Genomic DNA, 17,852 nt, shown 5'->3' with positions numbered 1-17,852 from the left:
CAACTTCATCAGAAGGATTCTTCCCAATGGATTCGTCATCAGCGTTTTAGAATTGAGGTGACACTCCCGAGCAGTAGTTAAAGATGCTTTTCAGTGTTTTTGTGTGATTATGTATTTGTACATTATCTCAAGGACTGAGGTTGAAGCATTCAAAATATATACTGCAATGAAAGTTGTTGTAGTGCTAGTTTGCCAAGCTATTTTGCTATTGCTGCTGTTGCTATGATTGTTACATTTTTAATGTGAAATGGAAAAAGATGGGAAAATTAGTCATCTATTGTATACACAGCACATGAACGAATTGAACTGAGAAGTTTTATTGAAATGCTTTCATAAGTATAATCATGGATCGAAGAGAAGATATTTCTCCAAGGATAAGAACTAATACTCTTTCTCTCTCTTTAATACAACGCTGCTAGGAATCGAGATCTCAGGCACAGGTACGTTTTCAATACCGTACTCAGTCAGACTCAGAACATAATGTACTTTCCTGAAAACAGTTTTTTATGATACTGCAGCATGAAAAGAGCAGTGCTTCAGTTGCAAACCGCCAGCCTACCTTTCATGGATGATGTTCTTATTTGGTTACAGAATACAGGATTTGAAGTGAGGAGACAGTCAGTCAATATGGAAGTGTATTGACCTGGATTTAAAGCAGTTCAATGTCGGTCCTGGAGGGCCAAAATACTTTTCAGGTTTTCATCCTGTCCGTCTAATAAGGGACTAATTCAGACCTGGGACACCAGGTTAGTTCTATTAACTACCAGGTAGAAATAAAAAACAGAAGTGTTTTGGCCTTCCAGGACTAGAATTGAACAGCCCTGATTTAAAGGGAGCAAGGATTAGAAATGGGCTATCTTTGGAGAGAAATACAGACAAGGTCTTTAAAGGGTTCCTCTTATCGTAGACAAGCCCCAGCCTTTCATGTGTGCTTAGATGGGGGAGCGCCCCGCTGGAATGGCCAGTTTAACACTGTTGTGTTGGGATGGGCTTCTCATACTCTCTCCCCCAAACAAACAGGCTCTCATGTCTCCCAGAGATATGATTCATCTTTTCATGCAGCCGTCATGTTCGCAATTGATTATTTCTCAATCAAAGCCTGTAAAAAAAACTCACTGAACTAGCTTTGCTTTTTCCCTCACTGCATGTATGACATGGCACACCCAACTAAAGCCTGAGATGAGTAATTTTCCTCTGCGAATAGCCTAATGTTTACAGAGAGGGTTTCCTGGTGATGGTAGTAGATGGCATCGTGCACTGGCATGCACGTCTTCACACATACAGTAGCTCTGACTCTCTGTTAGGGCTCTCATTACACAGGCCCTTAGGTTGCCTCCATCATTTTCAGTGGTGGAAAAAGTACTCAATTGTTATACTTGAGTAAAAGTAAAGGTACCTTAATAGAAAATGACTCAAGTAAAAGTGAAAGTCACCCAGTAAAATACTACTTGTCTAAAAGTATCTGATTTTAAATGTACTTCGGTACAGTGGTGGAAAAAGTACACAATTGTCATACTTAAGTAAAAGTAAATGCTTTACATCAAATTCCTTATATTAAGCAAACCAGGTGGCACAATGTTTTTATTTATTTATTATTTTACTGATAGCCAGGGGCACACTCCAACACTCTGACATAATTTACAAACGCAGTATTTGTGTTTAGTGAGTCCGCCAGGTCAGAGGCCGTAGGAATGTAAATGTGTTATATTGATAGGTGCATGAATTGGACAATAATTCTGTCCTGCCTGAGCATTCTAAATGTCACGAGTACTTTTGGGTGTCAGGGAAAATGTATGTGAGTAAAAAGTACATTATTTTCTTTAGGAATGTAGTGGAGTAAAAGTAAAAGTTGTCAAAAATATAAATAGTAAAATAAAGTACAAATACCCCCCAAAAAACAACTTATTAATTTGTACTTTAAAGTACTTTATACTTAAGTACTTTACACCACGGATATTTTTGTCATGATTTCAGTCACCGTTCAGTTGCAGTGCAATTACTGTAAAGATGATACAGCTGTCAGAGTTAGAGCTGTATGGATTTTAATCATATCTTCAGGTGAAAAGATTGAGTTTGTCTGTGGTTGGCAGATGTTTGTTTCACGTTAGTCAGATGTTAATCTCGGAACCTACAGTATGACGTGGTTCTTCTTGAGCAACCATTTAAGATGAAAGACTGAAGGAAACTGAACTGGTGTTAAGTGATAAAAGCCAGCTCTTTGGGGATTGACCAGTAAATGTGTATTTCATATATACAGTACCAGGGATGGGCAACTTTGATGAGGGTGGGGGCTGCAAAAAAACGGATATCATCATCAGGGCCGCATTGCCTCGTGGGTCTGCTTACCCAATTCTTAAAATTTTGCCATAGAGTGGAGGCAAATGTTTGCTTTTTATATGATTTTTATATGGTCACTGATGGTCAGTTGGCCCCACGCTGGTCGGTAATTTGACTATGCTTACTACAAGTTTAGATAGCTGGCTGCTAGACTAACTTACCGATCTAATGTAGCTGACATGGGCTAATTGAGCGACTGCTGATGCACAACCACATTTCGAAACCTTGTGTAGTCTAATATTCTAACTCTCAACAGTAATTTTGTGTTCCCCCGCAAAAAAATAAATATATATATATATGTATTATTATTTTTTATTGGTCCACGGGCCTACAATATATCCCTGATATATACAAACAGTACATTGTTTATGTTTTTTGTAGTGTAGACCTAAGTGATAGGGTCTTTTCTTTGCAGCTCCAGCCCAGCCCATAAGTACTACTTGGCCATGGACCCAGTAAGGGAGGCCCTCTACTTGTCTGACACCAGCAGCAGGAGGGTCTACAGACTCAGGACCCTCACAGAGCCCAAGGACCTGGCCAAAAACATGGAGGTGGTGGCAGGGACGGGGGACCAGTGCACCCCCTTCGATCAAGGCCACTGTGGAGATGGGGGCAAAGCCATCGATGCCTCCCTCAACAACCCCAGAGGTACAGCATCATCACTACCTTAATATGGCAATTAGTCTATAACCCTTAAAATAGTAAAGGGCTACCTTATTGCTTTCAATCAGAAGTTACAGAATTAACCATCTAGTGTGAAGGGAGACATTTAAAAGGACACAGATATTTATACGCTCTTGGAAAAAAGGCTTTCAAAAGGGTTCTTCGGCTGTCCCCATAGGAGAACCCTTTTTGGTTCCAGGGAAAACCCTTTTGGTTACAGGTAGAACCTTCTGTAGAAAGGGATCTACATGTAACCCAAAAGGGCTCTACTCAAAGGGTTCTACCTGGAACCAAAAAGGGTTCTTAAAAGGGTTCTCCTATGCAGACAGCTGAAGAACCCTTTAATTTTCTAGATAGCTCCTTTTTGTCTAAGTGTGTATGCAGAGACCAGTCCCTTTCCTGAACCTGAGAAGTATTATGATTCAGGGTCTGAATATTGATATGTATTATTAGCAGAGGTTAAATGTGCTTCTGTCTTGTCAATAGAAAATCCTTGAAATTGGTTGAAGGTGAGGCTTTGTCCACCAATGATGATCCCATTCATTTTCTGTTCTCAAACAGCAGCGGCTTTGAAGTTCAAACAGAGTGTTGCTCCTTCTTGCCAGGGTTGAAAATTCCTGTCTCCCCTCTACGGCTAATATGTGTAGGAGCCAAATGAGGGTCAGAGCAATGTGGGCACATCATTTAGACTGGCTGTAGCCCGGGCATGATGTTCCGGATCCAGCGCTGAGACGCTATTAATTCCAGCTATGTGCCCGCCCCTCCTCTCTCCTCCTCCCGGTCTCCCTCAGCCTCCCCTTCAGCCTTATCGAATGGGTTGGGAGCAGCTTAGTTAGACCACACAGCACAGTATGGCAGCAATGGAAATGAATTTCGCTGCTCCTCCAACACACAATACCAGGGATCCCATGGCCCCGTAGGCGCCAGAGTAATGCCTTTATCAGGTGATAACACACAGTCGCTGCATCAGTCCTTCACACACAGTCCCAATAACTGACTCTCCCCTTCACAGGACAGACCTTTATAGTGCTGCTGCAGCAACATGTGACATGGTCCAATGCAGCCAGTTGATCCACCCAGCCCGATCAGGAGTAAAGATGGCAGCCAAATCACAATCAAGATGTTACTGTAAAACCATGACTAGTGATGAAACTGTTCCTAAATCAGGGAGCCCAGGCCGGGAGGGAGCAGGATAGTGTATTGCTAACAGGATTTAAGTGTGGCTGACAGATCTGCAAAGGAGGGCAAGAGGAGGAGAGGCTGTCGTACTCCACGACGTCGCGTTAACCTTCAGGAATAATGAGTATTACTGGCTGTCACAGATGCAGATGCAGTCTTTGTGAAGCAACTGCAGTCCATACGCGCACTACTGTTTGGGCCTTCATTGATATTGATGTTGTATTGACACTCTCCTCAGTTCCATGTTTTTTTAAGTGTCCCCTGCAGCACATAACGCATTACAACTATTAATTATAATAGCTCCCTGAACCAGGAAACCACAACATCAGTTCATCACTGTCACCTCAGCCAGCTTTGGATTTATCCTCATTTTGTGGTTCCTGCTGCATTCTGTTGTGTTGCATAAATAGGATACCAAGAGAAAGGCTTTGGATCATGTGTTTTTCTGCGAACTCTGCTCTTAACTAGGCTTCTATACTATTAAGAGACAGGATTGCACTTAGCAAATTGTGTTGGGTGGTTTTTTGGGGGTTTAACAATCCCTAATATGTCATATTCATAGGGGTCTTGTTTTATTGATCCAGCTTTGAGGACAAGATGTAAAGGTGTGATTACATCAGTGAAAACAATTTGTACGGGCATGATCAAATCAGGGAAACTGTGAAGTCAATTACAATGTGCAAAAACAAGGGTTGTAATAGGCTAGCACCAGGTGGTTCTTTGAAAGAGGTGTTTTACAGACTACGCCACATTATTGCATGATGCCATACAGTAAGGGTTTGTTTTAATATAGTAACGTGAGGCTGATAGATGGCTCAGACATGGTGACACTCCAGACAGGGATGGATTAGATAGTCTTTCGCTCATAACAACAGTGAAATTGAGATCAATCCATTTCCCCTCGTGGATTGATTCCCATGTTGTTACGGTAACTGCAAATACTACATTGTTCCACCTGCAAGCGACTGTGTACTGTACCAGCTAATGGTCCACTAATGGCCTGAATTTGTTCAGTATTGAGTTGAGTTGTATAGAAATACACTGTATTCATATGTGGATTTTGTGATTAGTCATTTGTATGCTTTTGTTGGTGATGGTTGACAGGGTTGTTGTGACTAGGACTAGATGCTGTTAGCATTCTTTCCTCTGTATGACAGATCTATCTGTTCTCATGTTGATCTATTAAACACACTTTACCAGAGCACTTCACACAGTAGGGCTATACTCTTATTATTTGGAACAATGCTTTAAGGTAACCCTGACCTTTAGCCCAGCACTTGTGAAGGGAGAGGTTTTTTTTAGCTCCTTAAGGCAGCCTGAGGGAGAAGCTTGATGATGAAAGATGACATCGGCGCACTTTTTGCTAAATCCAGCAGTGAATCAATTAGGTGTGTTGGCGGGTCTTTAGCTGATGCTCTGTCACTGTCACACAGATTGTGAGTCTTCTTTCATCAGCTTGTCAGCCTTTCTGATTGACAGAAGAGTGTGTGAATAATGTAGGCAGATGCCTTTGAATTCTCTCTCCCTTCATGCTTCAGTTTGACACACGCAGAGACTCTTGTTTTCTAATTAGAATATGGGTTTATGTTATTTCTTTATGCATGTATTAGTAACAGATCTGGGTTCAAATGCGTACATATTTTCTATGCATTTGAGTATTTTCAAATAAGGAGGCCCGAATCAACTACTTCTGTTTGAAGTATTTTAAATTATTCAGAAATAGATATTTAAAATACTATTTTCAAATACCTGGATTAAATGCATGGCAGTGTATATTCCAATATTCAACTACTTGTCATTTCAAATAAAACATATACAAATTCATACTTCCAAATGTATTTGAAAGTAATTGAAATACCCAAAATAGTATTTTAACCCAGGTCTGATTAGTAATATGCATGTGCCTTGTGGTCTTGTGTACATCATCTTTTTTATAAGGAGATTGAAATGTTGTTTAAATATGTGCCTGTTCCATTACATCTAAAAGACCAAATCTTCCTTCAGGGTTTTAAAAATGTTGTGACCCTGAAGCAACTTGTATCAGTTGATGTTTCTAATCGAACCAGTCTGAGTCCAGGTGTGAAAGGAAGGAAGTGCAAAAAGCTCTTGAAACCAAGAGAGCATCTGATCTGCTGTTTTTAGACAAAACTCAAGAGGGCATGAACAGCAACAGTTAGGAGTCATTTAAACATGGGTTAAAAGTTCTGAGGGTGTTGATTAGTGGTACATATTAAAGTGCAAGTCAACTGAGATTCACAAACAGGAAGCCAACAGACTGAATAAGGATGAGGTAGCGGCTGACTGTTGTGGTTGGAACTTGAGCATAGATACGTAGCACTTTAAGGCTACTTCTTAAACAGTTCAAGTCTATCCATTAGATAATGCCTATCCAATGATACCAAGTCTAGGTAAGAAAGTTGTCGCTTGATGCATCTTAGTAAGGAGAATGCAGAATAAGTGGATTATTCCAACAATTTCACAGCTTGAAATTTCACAGACTAGGGCTCTTAAGGATGAAAATATGCTTTTAAGGAAAGATAAGAGCATTGGCAGACTGATTCAAATGTGTGATAACCTGACACCAGGTCCACATGCTTTCTAATAGTCTACTCAGAACAAAAATGTGCTTTTAGAAAGTCTTGCCCAAACAAAATGTGGCACACAAATACATTTTCAATCAATACACACCTGACCTAAGAGCAGTCAATAATCCTCACCCCACGTAAATCTGAGGGGTTGTTGTTTTTTCCCTCTAAATTCTTATCACAAAATACTGTAGCACACAACAAAGTACCAAATAGCATTATATCCAGACATTTCTATATTATATCACTAAGCAATAAGGCCCAGGGGGTCTGGTATATTGGCCATACACCACAAACCCCCGAGGTGCCTTATTGGCTTGAAGGGCATTCTGGAGTGTGCATTATTTCTCTATAATGCACAGTATAATTGAATGGCTATGAAATGTATTCTTACATGTATTATGTTTGACCTGCTTTTCAAAAGCAAAAGTCAAATTGAAAAACATTGGCATTGTTGAATTCAATTTTCATAATAGCAAGCTAGCAAGTCTGCCTGTTTGGCTAACAAGGCCACTACTGTAGCTATCTGGTAAACTTGCTAATTCAGTGGATGTTGAACAGCTGTTCTACAGGCAAATGAACACATTTCTAGTGGCAAATGGGTTAAATTACAGCGTTGGTATAAAAGGGGTAATCAACTCGGGGCTCTATGCGTTCTCTGGAAAATAATGCAACTCCATGGAAGGTTAGATCCGCTCTGCTAGCGCATAGTTGAACACACCTTCCACGTTGTTCATTATTTTTCTATAGAACACAGAGCACCTCGTTGATGATCCCTCACATGTACACGCGGCTGACTTGCTGTTTCAGACCATCAGCATCCAGGAACCAAACTACCCTGTTTATAATTGCTTTTAACCGATTGTTACAGGAGGATATCACCATGTTAAAGATAATTGTTGAAATCCCAGGTCTATGGCTTGTGTACTTACTGTAATATCAGCTAGATGCAGCGTAGAGGATCTGTAATGTCAGCTAGAAATCTATCTGATTTTAACAGTGTATCAAGCAGTAGCTGTAATGTGGTTGAACAAACTTTCAGTGGATTCATATTGACTGGAAATATGGCGAAGAATCGATTATAAACCAAAAATAAAAGCAACACATTGATTAAGTATTTTCATGACTTAGTAGGAGAGAGTGCTTGGCCTTGAAATGAATGTTGAAGCGTCGGCTTTTTGATTAACCATAAAAAGGTCTCCCAGAAGTAGGTCAACCACTAGGTTCCATCGAGTATCTGCCAACACGTTGCTTCAAGTGGGACACAATGTACTGTAAACAAATGAGTATAAATAATGCACCCTCTATGTTTTCCTTGGTACAATAGCAGTGGCGGTAGTAGTAGTGTTTCAGGTGATATACCAATGTACTGTAATCTCCCCTCCCAATCTCAGAACACCCCTCAATTTATCCCCCGGCCTTATGCAGCCCCCCCCAGTGTGTACCCACACTTTGAAAGCCTAACTGGATTTCAAAATTGTTCAATGATGAAGGTGGGCGCTTGCTATACCAGATACACAGGTCCCGTGGTTTCGTTTCAATGTGGCAGTGTTTCAAAGAAAATCTAAACCATTTTCAGCCACGTTTGTGGCAGTTCTCAGCTCAAACATACATGGCCAATTATCGACCGCACGTGTGGTGCAGGAATCAATCTTGCCACACACAAAAGTCCTCTCCAGAGAGAACAAGAGCTGACGGGCAATCATTTCATAGGCCGTGTACACTTGCCGTTATCAGTGTGAGACGGCATAGAGGCCGCCAGTGCCTCTTTAATGAGGAGGCGTGCGTGAAAGTGGCAGGAGCAGTCATCTGTAAACACATGTACGATCAGGCAGAACCCACAGATCAGTCTCTCTGATGTGGAGCAACTGGCTGTGGAAGCCAGGGAGCGACACCAGGCACCCAATCATCCCAAGTAGGCGGCTTCCCCCACCTAGTACTGCCCAGACTAGGCTGCCCTGGATATGCATCTCCTCGCCCCTCTGGCAGGGACCAGGGATGGATAAGGGTCAAGAGCTTCTCCTCAAAATTAATGTTTTCCCTTCTTTATTTTATTAAATACATTGGGCAAGGTATTAATGCTGGGTCAGACCTGGTGACTGGTCAATTTATCATCTCATTTCCCACCTTTTCCCCAGGGCATCCACCTAAGCTTGTGCTGTGAAATTTTACATGATACCCAGGGTAATAGCTTTGTACTACTGGCATCTGAAGTAGTATTATTTTGTCTGTGCCATCAATTATTTGGTCTCTCTCGTTCAGCAGTGACTGTACCTCAACAGGCCAGTGTTTGGGGGTTGGGGGATTCAATGAGGTAACCCAGACATGATTAATTTACAGAGGGCTTAATCAATCATCTCTGGACAATTCATCTATTTTGTGCTACTTTTAGACCTCTCATATACATAGGTATCATATACTGTAAGTACCATAGAAAATGTATATTTGCATTTCAAATGATATTTTGAATGTATTTCATTATGACTTTATTATAAACCTAACAACTACTACGACATACATTAAGTCTACTACAGTATAGGAGAGCTTGACATATTGGACACAGTAGAAATCCTCCGACTAGTGTAATCCTCGCATTTCTCTCAATATGTGGAACATGGAGAAGACCGCAGTCTAAGGTAGTATTGGTCAATAATTCCATCAACAGTATCCCTCAAATTAAAAGACGTGATTAGATCTGCTTCAACCCAGCGTTCCTGCCTGTAAGACTGGAACTAATCCTCAGATCCAAGAAGTAAACATGTTGCCCAGCGTATTAACAGCTTCACCCCCAAGGTTACAGATATTTACATTGAGCTGTTTTGTATTTTGGAATTTTAATTAGACCAAACGAATAAGTTGAAACATGTTTTTCATCTTATTAATTTAGGAGTGTTTTGCTTACCATGGGGGGGATTCTGCTCTGCTCTCTATTTCAGTACTATCTCTGTTATTTGGGACACTCTGAAGGGTATGAGGGGAACACTTATCATCCCACATCATGCATAATTAACTAAATGATGAGGGTGATATGTCATGCAATTAAGCTGGAATGATGAGGTATGTCTGTAAACAAGCAGTATTGACACCGATGTTGTGCGAACTTGTGAGTATTTTGGTTGAAAAATATTTTAAAAAATATATAATTATGCATTTGGATTTCTATTATTCATGGGCACATGTCTGGCAATCAGTTAAAAATATATTCCTCAGTATCTCTGTGTCTTAAACGAAATTAGCCTACCAATCATTGCATATTTGAGGATATAATGTTGTCATGTGCAGAGTTTGTTCAGACTGCTCGAATAGATTATTAAGATTTTCCAGGAAGGCTTAACCACACACGGTATCTGTAGAATCTCAGTATCATCTTATGTACACAATGTTGAAATACATTACTATTAATTGATTGGTTTCATCATTGATTGGTCAGAGGAGTGAGTCTACTCTCCTGGTTTCTCTGGCCCTGACCAGTGGCTGAATGAGAGATAACTGGCAGCATACAGACATACAGCTCCCCTAGACGAGTTGGCTGGCCAGCCCTGATGTAAACACTGTGTGGACATGGACACAAAGCCAATAGGTCCAAGGCTAGTCCCAGAGAAGCAGCCAACGTGATGCCATTCAGCCCACTAGGCTTACTAAGTGTCTGACTCGACAGGATATCTCAACCTGACCTTGAGTGGTACAATCAGAGGCGCAACTTTGGTTTTAGAAGTGGGGGGGGGCATTATTTTAAATTTGATTTGATCCAGTCAGATAACACTCAAACAACTTACTCGACCGCTCGGAAGCGTCCACATGGTCCTAAAGCACACCGCTGCCTCGTTTTGGGGACATGTCTCTAGTGAAAGGCAGAATGGCAGAATTGTGTTGTCTGATTGTTCACACGGACAAAGTAAAGAAGTCCATTCTATAGGATTTCCAAGGCCTCTCCATGGCAATCCATTTACTGCACTGTAGTTCTCTCCATGGCAATCCATTTACTGCACTGTAGGCCTCTCCATGGCAATCCATTTACTGCACTGTAGGCCTCTCCATGGCAATCCATTTACTGCACTGTAGGCCTCTCCATGGCAATCCATTTACTGCACTGTGGGCCTCTCCATGGCAAACCATTTACTGCACTGTAGGCCTCTCCATGGCAATCCATTTACTGCACTGTAGGCCTCTCCATGGCAATCCATTTACTGCACTGTAGGCCTCTCCATGACAATCCATTTACTGCACTGTAGGCCTCTCCATGACAATCCATTTACTGCACTGTAGGCCTCTCCATGGCAATCCATTTACTGCACTGTAGGCCTCTCCATGACAATTCATTTACTGCACTGTAGGCCTCTCCATGGCAATCCATTTACTGCACTGTAGGCCTCTCCGTGGCAATCCATTTACTGCACAGTAGGCCTCTCCATGACAATCCATTTACTGCACTGTAGGCCTCTCCATGGCAATCCATTTACTGCACTGTAGGCCTCTCCATGGCAATCCATTTACTGCACTGTAGGCCTCTCCATGGCAATCCATTTACTGCACTGCACCTCAGAATTGTCCATTCCTGATTAAACATGAAATGCACAAACATTGTGTTGTTGTGTAATTCCACAGTTGCATGTCACACAGCTGTTCTTTTCAGCTCCCAAGCCTACGTTGACGGTCTTAGTTGAAAACCTACACAGCACAGTGTATATGTAGAGCGTGCAAAGCTGTCATCAAGGCAAAGGGTGGCTATTTGAAGAATCTCAAATATAAAATATATTTTGATTTGTTGAACACTTTTTTGGTTACTACATGATTCCATGTGTTATTTCATAGTTTTGATGTCGTCCCTATTATTCTACAATGCAGAAAATAGTTTTAAAAAATGAAGAAAAGCCCTTGAATGAGTAGGTGTTCTAAAACCTTTGACCGGTAGTGTAAGCAGACAGTAGTTATGGCAAAGAATGAAACCATATTGAAGTGTATTATTTATTACATACATTTTCTTTTTTTTGGCACTGGTCAGTGTGTTAAAAACGTTAGCTTCATAACACCCGTTGAAACCTCAAAAGCATATACTGTTCACATTTTACTCAGACCACATCTTTTCATTCGCATCCACTGTTGCTGTGTTGACTATTTTGTCATCTTTTTCAATGAACACAATAAGAAGATGCTGCTCCATGCATATTGCAACTAGCCAAATCGTTGCCTTGAACCTCTTTCAAACTGAAATGTTAGAATTGGTTTTAAGGATGTAAGCTCCTCTAAGACGATTAAAGCTGCTTCATTCATTGGGATCGGAGAACGGTAGAGAAGCAAGCAGCATGCGATCTGGAATCTGCATTGCTCTGTGAACTCTAGAGGCTCCCAACTTGCAGTGCAAATCTCATCAGATAATACCCAGACACTTGATTAAATGAATTGGCTATATTATCATGCAGCACACATCTCTGTGGGGAGAAGGGGGCTGATGACGGGGATAAAAGTAGTCACATGCTCCTCACTCTACCATGAAGGATCACTCTTTGAACAAACATGCTTCAGACTCACTGTTGTCTAATGAAGGGTTTCCCAAACTCAGTCCCGGGGCCCCCCCTGGGTGCACCTTTTGGTTTTTACCCTAGCATTACATAACTGATTCAAATAACCAACTCATCATCAAGCTTTGATTATTTGAATCAGCTGTGTAGTGCCAGGGCAAAAGGTTTGGGAAGCCCTGGTGTAATGTCTATATGTGTATTGTCCAATAAGGAATGAATGAGAGTGTTAAGATGACATACAGTATTTCATCATCTTCCTTTAAAGGGAGTTCAGTAATAATATACCTAAATGATTGTCATAAACAGCCTGTGTCACCTGACTGGTCTCTTGACCGTCAATGTAATATCAAACTTCTAATATTGTCATTATAATCACATCTACTCTGTGACAACCCTGTTTAGGCATCCAACTGAACATTCAAACAACGTTTTACTGCTGTTACTGCTGCCTGAGCTGTGCAGTAATGAATTGTCTCTCCTTCCCCTCCGACAGGGATTGCAGTGGACAAGCAAGGATTTGTCTACTTTGTTGATGGAACCATGATTCGCAAGATCAATGGGAAAGGAATGATATCAACTGTCATTGGTTCCAACGGCTTGATGTCCACTCAACCGTTAAGCTGTGACGCCCGCATGGATATTTCACAGGTGAGATGGCTAGACGGCTAATGCACGCACACACACACACACACACACACACACACACACACACACACACACATACACATAGCTAGGAATGTCAGGTTTTCCAAGCCCGACGTTTACTTAGAGCAGTACTGGTAGACTAAACAGACAGAATGGTATTTCAAAAGCTATTCTATACCCCTTATCTAATACTGTATGTATATCCTCCTTTAGTTCCAAGGATCTAATCATGCAACAATTCCATTTGAACCTATATGCAGTCATCTATAAGTAACAGAGTTTAAGTCATCAATCAGTCATCAAGCATTAAAACTGATATTAGTGATCAGCAATTAGACTTTAATGTCCAAGAGGTTTATAAAAAAAAAAGAAAGAAAAAAATAGACAGATCTTATATATCTATCTGACCTATAAAAATGGAGAGGCCTGATAGAGGACATTTCCTTTGAGACGTTCCCGTCATGATTAACTGGCCTCAGCCCCTGAATGCTCCCTCTCAATGGTGAATTATATTCTTGCTTCTGTCTCTGCTCTCACGGGCAGCTGAGGCCCAGACCAGCACGGGATGCACCCTGACTCAGAGAGCAATTATTCTCAGCCCCCCGGACCTTGCCATAGGAAACCACCTTATTAAGTTCTCACCAAAAGTTGTAAAAATGCTGAGGCTGGCTAACCTTCAGAGAGGGCTGCAGATATATGCCCTACAGTCACACTCTCTCTACAGACTCTCTCTCTTTATCTCTCTACCCCTCTTCCTCGACACTCTTAGAAAAAAGGGTTCTTCAGCTGTCCCCATAGGAGAACCCTTTTTGTTTCCAGGTAAATCCCTTTTGGGTTTCATGTAGAACCCTCTGTAGAAAGGGTTCTACATGAAACTGAAATGGTTCTACCTGGAACCAAAAGGGTTCTACTTAGAACAAAAACAAGGTCTTCAAAGGGTTCTCCTATGGGGACAGCCAAAGAACCCTTTTAGGTTCTAGATAGCACCTTTTTTTCTGAGTGTACCACGCTCTCGCTCTCTCTCTCTCTCTTCCTTTCTCTCTACCCTTTTATCTCTCTCTCTCTCTTCTTCACAGCAACACAGCACATTGACCCACATCTGAGCGGGTTGCACAGCTCTGAATAGGGAACAGGGAAATTAACTGCTGTGCCCCCATAAGGGCTTATCACATAAGGAGCACACAATTCTCCTCTTATGCCCAGATTTACTCCTGTAGAATGCTACTCCTGTAGAATGCTACTCCTGTAGAATGCCACTCCTGTAGAATGCCACTCCTGTAGAATGCTACTCCTGTAGACTGCTACTCCTGTAGACTGCTACTCCTGTAGAATGCTACTCCTGTAGAATGATTATCCATGCGCATCACTGGGCTGGATCACGTGCCGATGAACCCATCAAAGCACTCATGAAAAGCGACAAAACTATATTAGATCATAATGGGTGTGGGTTTCCTCCAGAGCATTCGCATGATCTGAGTCTGAGATTGTGATGCTGTAGAGAGAGGCAACAGGGACATTGCGTACTGTACCGTCTCAATTAAACCTGTATATAGGAGGATACAGTATGCTTGTGAGAACGAAAGCCTATTTTGCATCACAATAATCCGATCATTGACACTCCCTATTATTCCCATAGACATTTGACATTTGAGAAGCAGCATGACGAAGCATTAAATTAAATGCTTGAAATTCAGATTATATCTTGCATACAGCTATTCTTTTTACTGTCCGTGTTTCAGGCTTTGCGTTCCTGGCTTTCATTTTCTGACAATTCCTTTTGTTGGTTTTCTGAATGAGCCCTTTTCCGCGGATGTATTATGCAGTGGAGTGATTTCAAACAACTTCATCCTCAAGATGTTAACTTGCAAGTTGGCGCTCTCCCTCCTCCTCAGGTATCTCACATGCAAAGTTTGATGTTCTACTGTGATACAATCAGATATCCAAACTATCAGACCACAGCCTCGAATCACAGTAATGGCCAGCATTGCAGTGAGTTGGCCATTTTTAATATGATGTGTGGTGGTGGTTTATATATAGGTTTGGCAATGGTATTCCATTTTCTCCAGAATTCTCCATGCATATTTGTTGGTGTGTGCAAGGCCTAAGGCCTCTCAGCATGCACAGCCCAACAAATACTTTAAACTGTGACCCCAGATTGGAACAAAGCTGATTTCTGTGCAGGAGGCAAATGAGAGTGATTTAGTTGTTGAATCACACTGGAAGATAAACACTGTCTCATCTCAAGAGCAATGTGTTTCTCCCCCAAGCCATTCTGAAAACAATAGAAGGCTGGAGAGTTCTACGAAACAAAGGGAGTCCAATACCCCATTCAATCCACCACTCCGGGCTTTTACAGTGCAATAAGGCATAACTCTCTGGTTCCCCTCCCCTAGCAAATGAGACCCCTGCAAGTGAATAATAAAGCACTTTATTTATAAGGGTTGGGAGAGAGTTGTATTGAGTCACTGCAAACAGATTAGCATTGTGTGGGTACAGAGTGAATTGAAATCATAGAAAAGTTCAGTGATAGTGTATTATATGTGACAGAGCCTATCACACTATTCCAGATTTTCATGCAAACAAAATGCAAGCATATGACAGCTTTTAGGTGGAACAGGTTGCATTGATTTTGTTTTTTCAATCGCAGGAGAGAAAAACGCATGATGTCAATTAGCGTTGTTTTTGGGAGGGGAGCTGCCAGGCACAGATGTGCTTTGAAACGATGGCTGCAGTGGGTAAACTCACCTCCAATTTGAATGTGTGGACACTATACTGTCAGTATATTTTGTTACCAGTGTAGAGAAGTGTCAAATTATTCCTGAACAGATCCCTTTCATTCATGCACAATTGACTTGCATTTATGCAGTCCCGTTCATCAGATCATCTCAGAGTGCTTGAAGGTGAGATGGCAACTAATTTTATCCTCCACCAATCTGAATCATTCACCCCTATTGTGCAGGAACACTTTGCACCCATTATTTGTGGTGGAAGAATGGTTTTTCATGATCCGATTAAACACAGGGGTGATTATATGGGCACATTTCTTTATTAGGACTGTCCAGCACCCTTAAGTATCCCACTCACGCTTAGTGAACTGTACCTTGGAGCTTTTTATTTCAAATGTGTGTCCTTAGCTGAGTCTCAGGGGAACACGGTGTGAGCACACATACAAAAATGACCTTAGTTACATTACCACTTGTACAATAGTCACATGCTATTATACGGCTTTCACAATATGTCCTCTATTTGAAATGGCCTACCTAATATTGCTGAATGTATGACACTGACAGACTTTGCCCAAGAAGTCTACACAGCGTACAGTGCCTTCAGAAATAATTCACACCCCTAGACATTTTCCACATTTAAAATGGATTCAATTGGGGAAAAAAATGTGTCACTGGCCTACACACAATACCGCATAATGTCAAAGTGGAATTATGCTTTTCGCAATGTTTACAAATGAATAAAAAATGAAAAGCTGAAATGTCTTGAGTCAATAAGTATTCAACCCCTTAGTTATGGCAAACCTAAATAAGTTCAGGAGTAAAAATGTGCTTAACAAGTCACATGCTCACTGTGTGCAATTCTAGTGTTTATCATGATTTTTGAACGACTGACTCATCTCTGTACCCCACATATACAATTATCTGTAAGGTCCCTCAGTCACCAGACACTGGGAGATGAATTCACCTTTCAGCAGGACAATATCCTAAAACACAAGGCTAATTCTACACTGGAGTTACCAAGAAGACAGTGAATGTTTCTGAATGGCCGAGTTACAGTTTTGACTTAAATCTGGCAAGACCTGAAAATGGTTGTATAGCAATAATCAACAACCAATTTGACAGTAGAAGAATTTTGAAAAGAATAATGGGCAAATGTTGCACAATTCAGGTGTGGAAAGCTCTTAGAGACTTTCCCAGAAAAACTCACAGCTGTAATCTCTGCCAAAGGGGATTCTAGAATGTATTGAATCAGGGGGTTGAATACTTATCTAATCAGTATTTTTTATAAATATTTTATAAATGTTAGAATTTTTCTTCCACTTTGACATTACAGATTATTTTGTGTAGATCGTTAAAAAAAAATGACAAATCAATTTTAATCCCACTTTGTAGCACAACAAAATCTGGAAAAAGTCTAGGGGTGTGAATACTTTCTGAAGGCACTGTCTGTGCAATTCTGACTACTTCTTTTACATAATATTCATTACAATATGATGCAATTTAGATCATCAAAGACAGTAGAAAAACTGTAAAGGAAATGTTTCAGGAGAAACTTTGCGGCACCCATCTATGTACACTTGTTAAACTGTTTCCCTGCTCTAGGTTCGTCTAGAATGGCCCACCTACCTGGCTGTCAACCCCATGGACAACTCCCTGTACATCTTGGACAACAACATAGTGATCCAGGTGTCAGAGAGCAGCCAGGTGAGGATCGTGGCGGGCCGGCCCATCCACTGCCAGGTCCCTGGGATCGACCACTACCTGGTCAGCAAGGCAGCTGTCCACTCCACCCTGGAGGCAGCCAAAGCCATCGCAGTTTCCCACCAGGGCACTCTCTACATCGCTGAGACGGACGAGAGGAAGATCAACCGCATCCAGCAGGTCACCACTAACGGGGAGATCTCTGTGGTGGCCGGGGCGCCCACTGAGTGTGACTGCAAGATCGACCCCAACTGTGACTGCTTCTCTGGTGGGTCCCCTGTTGTGAACACCATTATGCCTCAGACTAACTTCAGCAGTCTATCAGAGACCTGTGGAGAGGCTCTCTGGATGGACATGCAATGATTTGGAACTATTGTAACCCGCCCGCATGATGGTTATGGTGGCATCAGTCTAGCTTGACAAAACAAAGATACTTTAACGTGTGAAATATCTCAGTAGAGGGCTGGGATGAACTGCAACTTCATTTTGCTCAACAC

The 17,852-nt window shown here is 41.5% G+C and overlaps 1 protein-coding gene across 2 annotated transcripts in view; it reads left to right on the top strand.

The window, feature by feature from the left end:
• LOC110533823 (teneurin-1) overlaps positions 1-17,852 on the top strand; it is a 185,944-nt gene that overhangs the window by 153,048 nt on the left and 15,044 nt on the right. For both annotated transcript variants that reach the window (XM_036990211.1, XM_036990210.1), the window contains exons 20-24: positions 1-57; positions 420-440; positions 2,753-2,985; positions 12,777-12,931; positions 17,257-17,623. The exon at positions 1-57 is cut by the window's left edge and continues 193 nt beyond it. In XM_036990211.1, the coding sequence (XP_036846106.1) occupies positions 1-57; positions 420-440; positions 2,753-2,985; positions 12,777-12,931; positions 17,257-17,623 (833 nt within the window). The remainder of the gene's footprint in view (positions 58-419; positions 441-2,752; positions 2,986-12,776; positions 12,932-17,256; positions 17,624-17,852) is intronic.

This window comes from Oncorhynchus mykiss, chromosome 10 (assembly GCF_013265735.2).
Source record: "Oncorhynchus mykiss isolate Arlee chromosome 10, USDA_OmykA_1.1, whole genome shotgun sequence".
Lineage (NCBI taxonomy): Eukaryota > Metazoa > Chordata > Actinopteri > Salmoniformes > Salmonidae > Oncorhynchus > Oncorhynchus mykiss.
The sequence above is the reverse complement of the archived record's forward strand: the minus strand, read 5'-3'. Positions and strand labels throughout refer to the sequence as shown.